The sequence below is a fragment of the Larimichthys crocea genome, chromosome I, assembly GCF_000972845.2.
Source record: "Larimichthys crocea isolate SSNF chromosome I, L_crocea_2.0, whole genome shotgun sequence".
NCBI classification, from domain to species: Eukaryota; Metazoa; Chordata; class Actinopteri; family Sciaenidae; genus Larimichthys; species Larimichthys crocea.
Window position 1 is genome coordinate 38,635,156 of NC_040011.1, and position 17,738 is coordinate 38,652,893.

Sequence of the window (17,738 nt, forward strand, 5' to 3'; positions counted from 1 at the left end):
CTATTTGACTATGCAATGAGACAAGGAAAAGCATATTTCACAAATACTTAGACCATTTTTCTTAAAATGCATTCAGTAATTTTGCCCGATGACACTTTGACATTTCATTCTGAATTGTTTTGTGGACGATGGCAAAGGGGATTTTTATTTTTATTTTTTTTAAATAACCTCGATGATTTGACTGAGAGCTCACCAATTTGGCTGGAGGCTCGATTACAGATAACTTTAATTTTCTAAATTCAGTGGGCAGCTCCACTCCAGAATTGAGTTATAGTATTTGCAGCAGCACAGTGGTACATACAAAAAAAACAACAACAAAAAAAACATACTTAAATGTTGCAGGATGTGGGTGCATAATTTTCCTTCCCTCCTGCTCCATGGACAAAGATTGGCAGTGGTCCGCCCACATTTTCTCTAATGTAGTAGGTTACCTAGAAGCCAAACCATGTGCTGGAGGAAGTGGCCCATTATTTAGACTGAGAGTATTTTAAAGGGAAATAAGGCCTGCCGTGCTAAATTTAGTATGACTAACATTTCCCCTTTTCAAATTCTTGTTATTGTCTGCGAATCCTGCAAATTGTCTTTAAAACCAAATTCACTGGGTGAATACTCAGGCCAGTCAGTCATCACCTGCCTTGCCTTTCAAAGCAGGTCTTTAAAAAAAAAACCTTGAATGCCACTCCATTATCCAAATTAAAATCAAATGTGGTCTGAGTGAGCCTATAGTTTGAAGCTTCCATTTTCCTAGTAGTTTTACAGTCAAACAAGAAAAGCCCTAATTGCAGTTAGTCACTACGACTCTCTACTCTATACTGCATACAAAAAAGAACAAAATTATGTGCTGAGCCATTTTATTAAAAGTGTTCTTTTTAATTTAGATAATGATCTTTCTTGCCGTTAAAACCTTTGCCACCATTCTTCACACCTTTATGGGCATTGGTCGACAGCCCTGATAAGATGTCTCCGCTGGGCTCCTACTGTAGCTCGAATTCTCTTGGTATATTTTCCTGGCGCAAAGTGCCTCTTTTCAGATATTTATTGCCAGTTAACTAATGCTTTGCTATTGTTCATAGACATTATTGGGTTGGATGTGGAAGCCATTTCTGTCTCTCTAATGTAGAGCGTGACCATCAAGGCTCTTTACGGACTTATGGACTGGGAAGGCAGAGAGAAGAAAAAACCCAGCTATTGTTGCCTTTGTTGAGGGATCTTGGGAGAAAGGTCTTCTTTGCTCAACATGTACACTATAATAAAGCAAACATGCATTTGTCCTCATAGTCCTTTTTTTTTATTATTCACAAAACAGCCTATTGAAAGGCACAAGTCTCAATGGGACAATCTCAAGGACGGCTTGAAGAATTTGTGTATTGTGCATGAGGCCGTAACCCTCTGCAGATGTGAGTGAGGGGAAAAAAAGAAGCTGACCATTGTGTTGATAAATTCAATTTCCCTCTGTGTCAGATGAGCCCACTGCAGCTTGGCCTCTGCTACAACTCCACTAAAGTTGAACTTGAAAACAGTACAGTTACAACCAATGTGAGTCGAATTGCTATTAGTCCAGAAAAAGAAACACATTTTTAGACGATGAAAAATGGTTTTTCATGTGGATTTTGGCATAAAATATATAACTGTGGCTGCCATCATCGTCACCATACACATGGTGTAGATGTAGTTGGTCTATTTCTACTAAACTCTGGAAATGTTAGAACATCCTGTCATTTTTAACATACTGCACAGCAAATGATTTTCAATTTCAAAAACAGCCTCCGCACAAGTTCAGCATGATGATTTCTTTCTAAATCTCATTTAAGTTTACTACAGAGCTGAAAAATTAAGTTTTAAACCCTTTCAGCGGGATCACAAGAGGCAAACATCTGGAGTAGACGTGACATATTACTCATTTTACATGCCCACTATTCATCGCTCACTCAATATACGTTTTAAAAGGGGATACGGAATATTATCAAATAAAATTAGAGAAGAGCAGACGAGTAGAAAATAAGAACAGAGATGAAGACTCCTGCACAATGAGAGCAGCCTCCTTGTTATCAGACGGCGCGTGTCTTCAGCCCTTATTTGCGGTGAGGTGTTATTAGCAGCGTAGCGGCGCTGTCCCGCCTCATCACATCACCTGTCAGAAGATCGCCGGTTGGCGTAACGGCCCAGGAGGAGGATCCCCGGGTGCTGCTTATCTGCCTCAGACACAGTCTTGTTCCCCTTGACAGGAGGAAAGTAACTACGCATAATACTCAAGTACTAGAGAGGGTTTGATGTACAGTACTTGAGTATCTCCATTATTTGAGACTTTACACTTTGATTCCTATCTATTTTTCCATTAAAAAGTGTATATGAAAAACACATTAATACCCAGCAGCTAGTGTGAACACCACCTGGAGCAGCTGCAACATTAAAATGCTTCTTACTTGTTATATCAATAATTTAACATCATAGTTTAGTATTTGTATTTTTACTCTGGACATACATTTTTCAGTGAGTTTACCTTTGAGTATGTTTGTATTGTGTTATTAGTAGTTTCACTGAATTAAATGATTTCTATCTTTGGTGATACATCATAATTTTCATATAGTCGTACTGTATGATCCCCTGAAAGAACTTAAACCAACAATATATTGATCCTGCTAACACATAGTCTTTTTATTTAAATCCTGATACATTGGCATACTATATCGAATTCCTCTGTGCTGTGGAGCTTTATTATTGGCAATAATATATTACACACATCAGTGAGCCACACAGTGACATGTTCCTTCATTACCATGAATATGGTATGCTTTTCAGAGTCAATACATACACTGTCCCGAGGCCATAAATACTAATTAACGCACCAAATGTGTATTAATCCGCAGCTTAAAATAGTCCACAACAAATACATTATTATATTTATTCCTGCTTGATTAATTTTGACCTACAACTATAGTGCCATGCATTTTTAGAAAATGAATATGTATGTTTGTGACTGTGTTTTAAAGACGTACGTCTTCGGTAGGAACAGATGGCCTTGCGACAGAGTGAAAAGAGAAGTCAGAAAATAGTGAGACAGACATTGTTGAATTTCTGGTCTTTCTTGGGAATTGTTTACAGTAAACAAATTATAGAATATCACCAGCTTTATCCTTTTAAATAATACTTCCACTACTGGGAAATAAACAATATATCTGCAACTAAATTCAATTGTGCCTCCTGCTAATCGCAATTCCTCATTGTCTTTATTTTCCCTCCAGATTTTCTGTTTTAAGTTCTTAACTGTATCTCTTGAATGGAAACTGATGAGGTAAAATAACACATTTATTCTGTCAGGAGTTGTTCCGTCACAGATAAGGGGAATTGTGTCTGCATTAGCAGTCAGAACCTGAAGTAGCTTAAAGCCTATAACATTACATCTGATCTGCAGGGTTAAGGCAGAACAAGCACTGCGCTCAAGTGTGGTACCATCTCTTCCTCGTCCCTCTTTTATACCAGCTTCAATGTTGTTAAAGCAAAAGAAATTAGACTCTGTGGGAAGGAAACGAGTGGCAATAGCAGTTGAATTTTAGGAATTTTAGTTGGATATCTTGGTTATCATCTTATTTTAGTATCTGCTGGGGTGTTTTTTTTTTTTTTTTAACACTGTAGTGTTTATTTTTACCTCATTGACGTCTGCAGTGACTGTGCATTGGCCTGCATCATTATTGTTATTATTCACTTCAGTGTACAGGGTGGAATGTTCTGCACTAAGGGTACTACTTCATTTTCCTCAGTCCATGACTAGGTGAGGAGTCATGAACATATTACAGGACTGATTACATATGCACAGATAAAGGCCAAGTTGCATGAGTCATTCTCAAGTGAGGAGGCTATAAGCTGTTGAACCAGCTGCGATCACTGGGATTTTGACAGGACATTATCCGGATCAGTATTTTTTATTTTTTTGCTGGGGTGAATGTTACATGTGACTGCTGTCAAACACTCAGAGTTTAATTCAATGCACCAAAGTTGGTGCTTCATTAAAAACCCAAATTATTATTGTTATATTATTTATTGTTTTTTTTTTTTTTGGTTTTGTGGTCGATTAACCTCAATGGAGGAGGCGGTGTGTTTTGAATGATGTGCTTCCCCCAAAAGCGATTTTGTATTCATGCATTGCTAAATCACAGATGCCTGTGTGTCTTCGGTTGTGATGTCAAGAGGACTGGAAGGAAGGGGGAAAAAAATAAAATAAATAAGAGCCAAGAGAATAATCTGAAAGCTGTTCAGGTTGAAATGATTTTCCCACTCTGCTCGCTGCCTCTGTCTTTGACTGATACCCTGAACACACATGGACTTCAGATGTATTCGGTTTGCTTTGGAGGGAAAGTCATATTAGATAACAGACTCTTTCTTTTATTTTGAAACAGGTTCACATTTCTCTACGTAATTCTCAGTTATATTTCTCTGTCCGGTTCGGAGCCTGAACATGTGACATTGTGGTAAACACGTTTGTCTTTCGATAACGCTGCTGCCACATGTCTTTTCTGGCATTCCTTGCACTTGCAGCGTTTGTTGTTCTCATCATATCCGTGGACTGTGGAGGCTTTCCAATTTGTTTGTCTCTAAAATATGGAGGATATAGAAAATGAAAGATGTTACAAATGACTTCACATTATGTATGTGTGTTTTCATGGCTCATTAAGTCAGCAAAATCAGTTTTTAAGCCATGCATGGCAGCGTGATTCTAAGGATGGCAATGTCTGCTGGTTGGTTGGTCCACATTGGTGGTCATAATCTACTGACTTTTCCTCCTAGAGCCATTAATGGTTCAGAAAATTGGTTTGTACCTTCAAACTATTGACATTCACTTCTACCGCATTTTGTGCTGAATAGCAAATATTAGCAAGCTAAGATGGCTAATATAGTGAGTCCATCGACATCTGGTATTAACATGATCTCTATCTTAATGTATTATCTGGATAATGACATCCATCGTTTTCAGTTAAACCTGGTGTTAATGAGCATTTTTGTGATTGACCTTTTAAAAACTTACAAGGCATATTTTGTTCTTATGAACGCGGTCATGCACCTCACAAGATTTTCACAGTACATCTCAGAAAATCACAATTTAAAACGATATGGTATACCCAGTTATTTCTAGCACTTACCGTGATAAAAACTGTTTTATTTAATTCAATTTTATTTCTTTGGTACAGTACTCAAGGTACAGTGGACAAGGACATGTTAGTGCAGCAGTAAGTACTACTAGCATAACACTAGAATTCAACACCGTAGATGATCAAATGTTCATAGTATGATAACTGTGAGTTTTCAGACAATAGCTCTACTGTACACCTTACACCTGCCTGAGATCCAATCACTGTAAGAAACAGACCGTGACAATCTATACACAATATTTTCTGTGTGCATTTACACCTTTTCTACAAAGGTGTGTTTTTCCTTTTACAGATAGAAACAGACAGGTCAGATAGTAATAGGATATGGTAATAAACAGTAGTTTGGTGCATCGTCAAATTATCACCAGTGAGATTTCCTTTCTGCACTTAAGCCCTCGCTTCCCTCATCTTCACACTGTATTGTTAGCGAGCCCAGTGGTACAGTGTGTCACCACTAAAGTACTGTAAGTGCTGGTGGTCTGTTAAATTGGAAAGTTGGTGCCGGCATTTTGTTACAGTAATTAGAGTTGAACAGGTGATGCTTTATCTCAGCCTTGTTATGGATCATATCTTCGTGTTGTGTTCTAATTCTCTGTCTGATGCTGAGGAGCCTCCATGCTCCGTCACACTAATTAGACAGAGCAAGTCATCCCCCATTTCTTTCCACCCAGATCTTCACTGGGAGAAGTGTAAATGATGAGACGACGAGGAGGAGAGGAGTAGGAGGAGGAAGAGAAAGGAATTGGCAGGTTGACATGGTTGACAAGTGTCGCAGGGGGGCCTCACGTTCACAACAGTTTGTGTCAAAAGCCTTCGGAACAGACTGTCGAACTTTAAGGAGCATCTGCTGATATCGGCAGTGAAACACTCTCCCTCCGCTGGTTTATGGTTTTGCCAAATTGAACCTGTTTCCTTGGACTGGCGGTGCATTTTCTGAGTAGACACTGGCCATATTGTGCGCTGTGCGGTCGGCCGAAAAAGAACACGTTTTACCTAATTGCAAGGCTCTCAAAGTACCAATGCTTGTAATATGAGAAATGGGATACAGAGTAAGTTTCATTCCAGCTCTGAATTGCAATTTGTAGTGTTTTTGTTCAGTTTTTCCTGCATCATAAACAATATAGATTACCAGCGATACTGACATTCCATTATTTTAAGGTTTATGGCTCTTGATCATTATGGCAGTCTGCCTCCCTTCTGCGGCACGAATTGTTCCACAGTTGTAAATTGCAGCGTGTGAAACCTTTTTATTTTAGCTGTAGGCGTATCCGGTAATTAAAGGATTAACTTGGTAATCTAAATTGTCTCTTGCCTTTTCCCTTCCTCCTTCCTCTCATTATTTCCTAACATCCATTTCAAAGCTTAAAGAATGCCTCCTTTCCCTCCCCGTCTGTGTTTCTGTTCCTTGCCATGCCTGCGCTGAGTTCTGTAATCAACTTGCTTGTGGATAACCTCGTTTCCGGCTAAGAGTAAAGGGACGACAAATCCGTGCGCACGTGCGTGCCTTGGATGGCAAAGACTGCGGCTGCATCTGCGACAGCTCGCTGTGTCTTCAGCTCCTTTGAGGATTGCGTGTAGTTATTAAGTCAAAATGTGTTTAAAGCTCTGTGACTCTTTTTGAAAAGCATCATGCACTGAACTGCCAAACAGGTGAAGCTTTGAAGAATCAGAGACATTTAAATCCTGAGTTTTTGCTACAGCAAGGCATTTCAAATCTGCCTCTAAAATGAGCCAAATCTATCAAGTGTTACTTGTGTTTGTAAAGGGTTTACTGTGAATATAGCAAAATAGTCTGCAGCCTCGTGAGATGAATTCAATTTTAAAGACTTCTGCAGAAGGATGTAATTTCTTTTTTTTTTCCCCCCAGCTGAATATTTTGCTTGGTTGAAATGACCTCAGGGTAGCAAACATTAAATAGCTAAAGTTAGCTTTACAAAGCAGAGATGCAAGTCCTCTGTATAATATGCTGTTTTGATGATCAGAAATTATTTTTAGACACAACCACTCAAAGAGGAGCACATTTCCAACTAATAATGCAACTTGATCTTGATGCTCTGAATTTCAATTATGCATGTTCATCTCCTGGGGAGCTGCTACTTTATACAAGGCAGTGATCAAAACTTTATTTTTTATTTTTTTTGCACAGCAGCTAAACACTTTCATACTTAATTTGGAATGCCCTAAGATTTGTAATGAAAGGGGACATCACATTATGTAACTTAAGTAAAACACACAACTTTGTGTAGTCAATGAATTATTCAGCACAGGATCCAGAGTTTATTGGAGAGTCTCAGCAAGTGATTAATCCACTGCTATATAAAACTGATTTGAGTTTGAGAGGCTGATTCAGCCATGAAACGGGATTGTCTGTGGAAACATCTGTGGGTAAATGGGGACAAAGCATCAGCTGTGGCACTTGAGTGATGAATATGAATATTCCACCCAATCTGCAGACTCTTAGTCCACACAGTGTTAATGATGCTTCTAAGAATAGGAGCACACAGTTTCTGAACAACAGGTCTGAATGTATAGCGGAGAGATTTTTCTCTCGTTAGCACTCTTGCTGTTACGTACACAAATCCAGGTGCCCAGCTGTTGATATCGATAAACCTCATTTTCAGCCGCTTTCTCATACATCACACGTTTGCTCTGACAAACATATTCGCACACATGCAAGCCTCTGTCACTTAACAGTTCTAAAAATGTACGGTTTTGGGTTGACAGGAACTTAAAGTGGTCTCGTAGGTTTCAAGGCAAGCGTGCCTTTGAAGCCGGCGTCGCCTTGAAAGGCGAGCAAAGCAAAGGTGTCAGCGATGGTGGCAAAGGTAGACGGCATAAAGTCGATTCCCCGCTTGGACCCCCCTGCTGAGGCGTCGCCTCAAATAGACGACAGGAAAATTTTAATAAACAAAAATCAGCATGCTGCAATAAGCAGATGTGTAAGTTCCTGTTCAAAGGTGTTGGTGGCTCATTAATAGTGTTGCTGTGCGTCGTATTTACACGAACTAACAGTTCCAACTTTTGTGTTTCTTTTGTTGGCAAACAAATGACAAACAAAAAAAAAACTGAAAAAACATTTAATCATTGAGAGTGCTACCTGTTTGAGTAGTGATGATTCATATCATTTGTATCTGTAGCTTTTGATGGCAACGATTTGACCTGAGGTCCAGGAAGCACTTCTATCATAAAAATATTCTCGTCAGGGAACAGTGAATTTGTAATTTATGCACAGAGATGTACAGCCTTTGCATTGATGTACATGCTTAGCAGCCTCTTTTTTTTATTATTCATTTAAAAATGGGGGAAGATTGTAATAACGTCACGTGTGGCGTGTGTGAGACTGATTTACTTATTCAGATCCATCCTCCCAGTCTCCTCCTCCTCCTTCTGTCCTTCTTTCCCCGAACAATTTCTCTAAGCCTCTCCGCATCCTTTACCACTGATGCAAACCTGATGTGATTCATTTTGGGTTGCCATGGGTGTCATCTCTTCATGTTTATTCAGTCCGTCTTAGCTGTTTCTATACAATTGTATTTTCACCAGTCAGTGATTTGATTTGTTTTCCAGACATACCTTAATGACCAGAGATATCGTATGGTATCTGAAATTGTTGGTGTTTTAAACAATTCTGCGCAAACCTGCATTTTTGATTTCATGCATAGTTCTGCATTTCCCATTGATCGATAAAGTGTTTTTTGTTTTGTTTTTTTCCATGTTTGCAGTCTATATTTTCTCCATGACTGTGTATGTACAGTACACAGGAGTGTGTGTGTGTGTGTTTGACAGAGAAGGAGCGTGTGTGTGCGGTTGAAGGAGTGCTTGTTGAAACACGGTTGTCTCATTGAAAAATGTATTCTGAATCCCAGACATGTGGAGGAGTAAATATTTGTCATCCAGGGACAAACATACATCAGTCAGCCGTGCTCCAGATTATATATGATGGTGGATCGAGCTTTTTTTTTGTGTGTGTGTGTGTGTGTGTGCGTTACTCATCCCATTTCTACTGCTGTCCTATGTTTAAACAGTAATGGCTTATTGAAAGTATTTCTAAATATACATTAGATACATTCCCAGAACCCTAATGTACAAACATCATATTTAGAGTGATCACCGAATAAAGACACTCAGTGGTCTAAAGGCATTCAGAAAGCCACTCGAGCAAACCCAAGCACCCTGAAGAAAAACATCAACCAACAAAGTGATTGTGACATATTTGATCTTCACTTTGTTGTTAATGGCAGCTAAACATGAAATGGTTTAATATTCCGCATAGTAATTTTAATTGAATTAATTTCAGAGGACATTGTAAGACGCTGATGGTGTCGTAAAACGCTTGTTATAGCCGCTGTTCATCACTGTGATGTAAATTATGGCCAGTGATTGCTCAATGATGCTTTCCTTTGGGGACATGACGTTGTAAAAAAAGAAGGAAAAAAAATGTAATTGGCTCCAAAGGGCACACGATGTGTTGGTGCCGTGAGGGAGGAACACAAAAGAGGGTTATTTTCTCCCTGCTGACATCGTCACACTGTGGTACGTTCAGCAATTCTGTTCTCAAAGTAGATAATAAGGAGTGAAATTAAAAAATAAATGTTTTTTTTTTTTTTTTTTTTACAAATGGAGATAACAAAAGGCGACAGTACGTGGCACATTGACACGAGCAGAGGAGAAATGGGGATGAATGCGACTATTTCAAAATAAGACTTGAGGTTTGTGTGAAAAAAATAGATAGCCACTCCTGGAAAGCGATACAGTACGTGACATTAAAGTAAAAATCATTACAAAATATTGAAGATGGATGGTAACAAAAGACGTTTACAAAGCTGCAACACTTGTGAAAATCTAATCCAGCGTGCTTTTTAAAATGCAGTGGTGTGTGCATATATAGTTTCAATGTTACAGGAATATTATTTTTAATATATTGTGAAAGTTTTCTGACTGAGCCAGCTCATCATCTCCTCCTTCTGTGGATGTGACTTGGGAGTTGACGTGGTCAGCTGGGCAGATGAGACATGGGGTCTGCACGCGGCAGGAAATCTGCCCTGGACATCATGGCTCAGCACACTGACACATGGTGCACCCCTGTCGTGTTTGTGTGTGCATGTTTAGGTCAGATGAGCAGTCTCTTGAGAGAATAGCAGCTGCAGACAAATATCATGTCACAACCTCTGTTTCTTTCTTCTTCTTTTTTAAAGTACAAGAATCAAAATTATAACTTTCTCTATTATTATCTTCTGTGTTTGTAGAATGTTTGTACTTGTGCTGGAATACAGAGTTGTTTAATAGTTACTGAGCCCTAGCAACACATCCAGGATGCTGCGTCAATTAAATCATCTTCATTGGCCGAACGATCAACAAGGGAGACATTTAGCATCCTGTGTTTGCTGTTTGTGTGTGTGTGTGTGTGTGCGCGTTTGCTAAACGATCTGGCAATGGACTTATTGGATGCATTTGACAATTAATGGTGGCTTTAGCCAATCACATTCAGTGGAATCTAATGCAGTGCCTATAGTGCTGCTGTATGTCTATTTGATTTGTGCATTGACCTGCAAGAAGTCTGTTAAGTGGCTGATACAGTGTGTGTGTGTGTGTGTGCATGTGTGTGTGTGTGTGTCCGTTGACTTTGAAGTACATTGTGTCGTGACAATAATCTAAGCCAATTTACTACGCATCAGCCCTCCATTATGGGTTTGATATAAAGCAGTGCGTGACTGGAATGCACCCCTATAAAATGACAATTTACTTCTCTAAAGAAATTACGTGTTTAACCTCATTAACCTAAAGTGCATGCACTAAAATGGGAGACTAACCCCCACCTCCTGCGACGCACACAAGCGTGCGTGCGCGCACACACAAACACAAATCCGGAAACATCAAAAGTTGAGAGTTCATGTTGAATGTGACCCCTGTAAATGAGAAGCCAGCGGCGAGTTAACAACATCAGGAGCTCATCAGGCTCACGACTCTTCAGCCTCTCAGGTGGCTTTCAGTTTTCGCTCTCAGTTTTAACATCATCTGTCCTCTATGAGATGATTAACCTGGCAGGTGTGAGGTGAGTCTCGCCCACTGTTTTAGTGAGCTGTCGTCTTCAGTCTGCGGGGAGTACAGAGGGTCAGCCCGGCCGGCTAATGGCCGTGGTCACAAAGCTGGAAGTCGGCCCATTAGAAGAAGCTGCCATCATTAGGACCAACACACTTTCAAACAACCTGACCTACTGGTCCCACGCTGTTTATTAGCAAAGTTTTGGCTCTGCGTTAGAGCAATTATACTCACTATTCATGATGAACTGTGTGGCCTTTTCTTCAACACTGCGAGGCGAGAAACACACACTCGCATACATAGCAAATAATGTCAGGCGGTTGTGTTGTCCTGAATAGGAAGCTGCCATATTAACAACATTCTCTCCTCTGCAAATGCATTTGCAATAAGAAAGTGTGCTTGGAAAATGGGGGGGGCAAAGTGTCAGCAAGTGATCTATGTCGTTCATTGGACACAGTACATTTAGTTTTCATTAAGAGTTAAACATGTACACGAAACATTAATGGGGTTCAGCGGCAGCGGCAGTGGCATGCTTCACTGTATCTCATCCTGATAAATTAGCAACTCAGCACACGGGGGTAAAAGAAAAATGGGAGAAGAGAGAGAGACATTAATATAATGTGTTGTGGGGGAGGAACTGACAGATAATGTCTTTATACAAAGATTGGTGTTTATGACGCGAACGTAATATTATCCCTAACGCGGGCATCAGCAGGCTGTAAGGATGAAACGAAGGCAGGGGTGAGGGAGGAGACGAGGAGAGGAGAGGAAAGGTCAGTGCGAGTGTTGCCGTTTCATTATGAGAGATGTGGACTCCCATCCTCTCGTGCTGCACAGGGAGTGATGGAGAAGGTTGTTAATGCCTGGTCTGTCAGCCATATTGGATTCAGGGCAGTAAATTAATATTACACTCCTTTTAAAGGGGTTTTATTTTGGGATTTACTGGTCTCCCCTGAGTGTTGGTGGTGTAAAGAGGTTATTTCCCTCTATCTACTCTGCTCTGTGTCCTCTCGCTATCTCCCGCACAAGGCTAATATGTTTAGAGAGAGAGGAACTGTGTTCACGGAGGAAGGATGTGTATCCTGTAGGCTCTATTTGTGTCATTCAGCGTTTGTGTTGAGCATTTTTCAGCGTGCAAAAAGTTTGCGGTTAATTCGAGCATTGTCTGCCTGAAGGACAGATCTCGTAGCTCCGCACGGTTAAGATGCATCTTCCTCCACGTCTCTTATATGTCATAAGATTTTGAAGGACTAAAATGACAATAAGCGTATAAAGGACGTGATTTCAAGTTAACTGGCTGTCTAACTGTCAGTCATCTTTAACCTTCCTGCCTCTCACCCAGTCTTGCTTAATGTCTGTGGAGTTAGAGTCCTGGTTGAAGAGCCGTATAACACCGTGTAAAGTGGCCCGGTCGCAGAGATAGGATTTATGGCCGGCTGGTCCATCAGTGGTGATGTTAAAGGGCTGTGATTAAGAGCTGGAGTAAAGACATGGACTCCCAACTACCCCTCCGACCCAGCCAAGTGCTCACAAGGCCGAGCTCTGTCACTGCCAACTCTCATCCATACAGCTCTGTCTCTCTTTTTCACTCTCTGTCAATCAGTCTCAGTCGTCTTCTGCCTCATTCGTATGCATATGTATGAGTCGCAAATTGCCTAGGACGCCGAATCTCTGAATCAGATACTTGGCATCTTGCTGCATTTTTCGCTCGCTAGTCAAGTCAGCCACAACAAAGGCCTTCCTGCCTCCATGACAATTTGAAAGCGTTTTTCGTTTTTATTTTGCGTCCCTCTAACATCCCTGCTTCTATTTTCTGAAGGCGCCGAGCACACCGCTACAGCGACGCTTCCTGCCGCCTTCTCGGACCTGTTGCCTCACTTCCTGGTGGAGCCAGAGGACGAGTTCATTGTGAAGAACAAGCCCGTGACGTTGACCTGCCGCTCCACCCCGGCCACGCAGATCTACTTCAAGTGCAACGGCGAGTGGGTTCACCAGGACGACCACTTGATTGAGCGGACTGTTGACCCAGCCACAGGTACGCAAAACAAACTCTTGGTCATTCATTCCCTTTTTTTAATTTTGCATTAAATTCAGCTCATTAATGCCACTAAGCTGAGATGAGCAGTGTTTTCTCCTTTTTTTAATGCTGTTTTTTCTGCGATTTTGTGACATGTATGACTTCATAGATGCATTATGTAAAGTGTTTGCGTGCTGGAACTAAGGTTTGCAATTTGCCTGTGATTACTGTGCTCCATCAGGCTCTTGGCTCATCATCCAGCCTATTTAGCCTGCCAGTCTCATAATAAGCACATTGGTTTCAGTCTCAGAAATCGTCTCGATCACCTTGGAGACCTGTTTGTTTTTCTCTCTGTTGTGCTGCAAACCCCCCCGCCTCCACCATCAGTGTCATAAACATGTATGACACTGATGTGTGATTCAGCAGCGATCGGCAAATTCAAACCACCCATTCAGAGTCTCTGACAGCTGATTGGGACCTAGACCCGTGGAAATGACAGCTTTTTCTGGGGAGGGTAAACACACACAGACACACACACACACACTTGCAAATGTTAAGACGTGTAGCCATAATGGACACGACAACTGTGAAGTACACATAAAAGGCAGACACGCCCATCAAATGAAGGTGCAGGGAAGGAAAATCTAAGCAGGAATATATCGTTTTGCATGCACACTTTGCCTCTTTGTTTTTAGATAAAGAGCTCACCGTGCTAACATTTTATCCATCTGGTCTTCAGGGTTTGAAATCATCATGCAGCTGCTCACCAGATGCAGGCATAAATTGTCTACAAAATGTCATGGGGTTAACTAGCGATTCAACCTGACAATTTAGTAGGTGAAGATTTCTGATGTAGTTTACAAATGAATGCAAATATTCCTTCTCACTGTGGCTTTGATTGATGTGAGTGGTGACTTAGCCTCACCTGCACTTGCTCTTTCTCTCTCTCTTTTTTTCTTTTTCAAATAAACCGAGACGTGAGATTATTTTTTTTTAATTCTTAGCTGCATGATTTTGAAGCATGGCGAGCTAGTTTAATCTTCAGTTCTCCTTGTACAATAGAAATTAGAAGACGGTAAAACACTGTCTATATTTCAGTAGAGTTCAGTTTGTTCTAAATACAGGTGAAAAAAAATGGATTATATTGTTCGTCATGTCACAACCCTGCAGTCGCTCACACAGTCTTGTCAGAGTTGTTTTCACCTCATGTATTTGGACCTTGTTTTGGATGCATCTTGTAAGCAGGCTCTTGTGAATAATTACATTAAAACAATATGAAACATTAGCTGTACTTCCTGTACTGAGGAGAGAAAGTAAACACACAAAGGAGTGCTTGTGAATTTGGATTATTAAGAAAAGATTGTCAGTGAGTCAACACTGATAAAATTCCCTGCACCATTTTCCTCCCAGTGTTTCATTAACAGCTCTACTCAGTTTCTCACAGCTGTTGAATTTAATACAAATTCAAAGTGTCATTGAGCAATATTAACAATCTTTTGAGGGCGAACAGGGTAGTAAATGTAAAGCCGTAACATGCAATAAAAGTACATAACTATTATTATTTTTAAAGATATATTTTTTTGGCCGTTTTTGAGCTTTATTGTATAGAGACAGGGATGCAGGGAGAGAGAGATGGGGAATGACATGCGGGAAAGAACCACAAGTCGGATTCGAACCCTGGGCTGCTGCAGCAAGGACGGAGCCTCTGTACGTGGGGCGGATGCTCTACCAACTGAGCTAAACAACACCCGATAATTATTATTATTGTCTTTCTGTGAGCTTCAGTGAGTTTAAATGCATTTACATTAAGTAACCAGGTTACAGTCACGTTTCTTCAGTAAGATGATGTCTAAATATCATGTAAACAAGAATGAGGCGAATGCAGTTTGCAGTAGACCGCTCTCACCAACACAGCTACATCCTGTATGCTTTCAAACTTAAGTAAATAAATAATACAGATAAATAATACAGGTTACTGCAGTGCATGTAAACTGGTTATTTAAGTGTGGGTAGACACAGTTATTCTATAAGACACATGTTATTTCTGGATTTTATGCAGCTCTCACTGAGGGGGAGACATTGTGGAGTCAGCTGCTCAACTTTGATACAGTGAATATGAATTGCGTTTTGTCAACAGCAAGTTTTGTCAAGAACACGATGTGCCCCATAAACTGCTACTGAGTTTATGGGTACATCACATTACCAATGCAACGGTGCTCTGCCAACATTTAATGATGATGGGACCATTTGCCATGTGGTTATTAGCCGTTATAGTCAGCATTTATTTGTCTGTGAAACAAATCTGTCATGCCGAGTACAACGGACCCCTGCAGCAAGTGGAGGGGCTCCATCTTTGGAGACCTTGTGAAGTTCCAAGGCCTCCACGCAGCTCTGCACATCGCTCTGTGTTCCCCCCGCTGCCTTTGATGATGAATGCGTCATGTGTGGAGCTCTGCAGATATGAAGGACACGTGGTTGTCCAGAGGTATGGCTGCTCCAAGGTACCCACATCGATCTCTCAAACACTTGTGCTGTTTAATGTCAGCACAGCCCCGAGGAGTTTACTGATGGCTCCTTCTAATCCCCCCCTTTCCTGCAAGAAACGTGAGGTGTGTGTGTGTGTGTGTGTGTGTTTGTATGTGTGCAGACTTGTCAAGCTGTCCACTCACCCTTGTCGTCACAGTCACACTGGACTCCAAACGTGTACCTGTTGCCAAGCAACCAGGACTTCTGCCACACCAGAAGCCGCTATCAACATCATGCCTTGAGGAGAGAGGAGTTTTGAGACATAGCCAAGTTGACAAAAATTGATTGACAATTCATACCAGGTGTAACAGTGAAAAATCACCTTCTCAAAATAACTCATTTCTCTACAAGAAATTTCCTACCTGACTCGAGTGGTTGTTTTTCCCTGCTCCAATCCACGCTCTTCTCCTGCACTAACAAAGACAGAGATGTAAAAACTTTTACACCCATGTGACCACCAAACAGCCATCAAAAACGCTCCTGAGATTACAGCCTCCGTTTCATTGGCTGCCGTGTTCAAACTAATTGGGATTCTCATCAAGGATCCTTGTTCCTCTGTTATGTAAATTAAAGTTGAGCTGCGGGTGGAGTTAATGCTCTTAATTCCTGCAATAAAATAATTGAAATGGCATGTAGGCACACCGGAGTCAAGAGTCAGAGTCACTGCTGGAGATGGCGTGCGCTTTTGTTCGGCTGTTCTCTGTCACCACGATAATCTTTCTCTCAGTCTTTGATGGATGAGTGGGCCGACAACAATGAAGCACACTTACGGTTTGATTAGGCCTAACGTGGCAGACGTCTGATATCTGCCGTACTGTATTATCCTATCAATAATACCTTATGGGTATGTAATAGCCATATAGTCTTTTAAACATTCTGTAACTGGGCTTCCACTGCATGTGTGAGGGTTTTATTTTTTCATTAACAAAGCAAAACAGTCTGCTGTTAGTGTAACAGAGTTAAGGTGAGGATGATTTCACTTGCCATAAAAACTCACACACACAGGCTTAATTGTCCTATGGAACTTGCAGGCAGCACCCCTGTAGTTTAGGGCCGTGCATCCCGGGGGGAAAGCAGCAGTCGAACCTTGCTGTCTCCCTAGTAGGTGCATGAGTTGTGAGCTCCGCTACTGTTTTATATTAATTACACGTGGTTAGATAACCTGCACTTTCTTTTCGTTTTACATTTTTCAGATGTATATGTGTGTGTGTGAGGGAAACAGGACTGACTGTGTGTGTTCTTCTGCCAGGTATATTACATTTTGTTCTCCATGTATGTTCATTTTAATACTAAACAAGCAGTCGGACCTTGCTGTCCCCCTGATGTATATGTGTGTGTGAGGTAAACGGGACTGACTGTGTGTGTTCAGCCAATAGACGGTCTTCTTCTGTGAAGTACACAACGCAACGAGAGAGTACAAAGCCGCTACATTAGCACCACAAGAGTTTGTCTAATTGCTTTTGAAAAGGTTTCACAAACCCCGGAGCTACGGGATTTTCTCAACTCATAAAGTTGCTTGTTAACCATCAACAAAATCTCATCAGGATAAAATAAGTGTCTATTTATATTTAACCTTTTCCAATCAGTAAAGGCTCATTTAAGATTAAAACTATCATTTGTGTCCTAGCTGAGAGGGTTACACAACATGAAGAAGATAACACAAAATAGGGAACACAATCTGAATTACACAAAAAATAAAATCGTGAATAACCAACCATGTAAAAGATTTAATCATGAAACGCCAACCAAGATAACTAGTACCAATACAATAACTGAGACAAACTAAAAAAACCATCAGGCCAAGACAGAGGGCACCCAGTTTCTTCAGTGATATCTGAATACACAAAGAGAGTCCAGATGGAGCCATTTTAGATCTCCAGCAACTGCCAAAGGTTTCAGGCGGAGAGAGACGAATACAGAGAACCGCTCTTACCCACTTCAAGATGCCCACAGTATCAAAGATAAAGATGAATCATAGCATGGAGCAGACTAAGGTTACATGTATCAAAAAC

The 17,738-nt window shown here is 40.8% G+C and overlaps 1 protein-coding gene across 4 annotated transcripts in view; it reads left to right on the plus strand.

Moving 5' to 3' along the window:
* unc5a (unc-5 netrin receptor A) overlaps positions 1–17,738 on the plus strand; it is a 125,688-nt gene that overhangs the window by 49,308 nt on the left and 58,642 nt on the right. For all 4 annotated transcript variants that reach the window (XM_027284752.1, XM_027284756.1, XM_027284758.1 and 1 more), the window contains exon 2: positions 13,003–13,218. In XM_027284752.1, the coding sequence (XP_027140553.1) occupies positions 13,003–13,218 (216 nt within the window). The remainder of the gene's footprint in view (positions 1–13,002; positions 13,219–17,738) is intronic.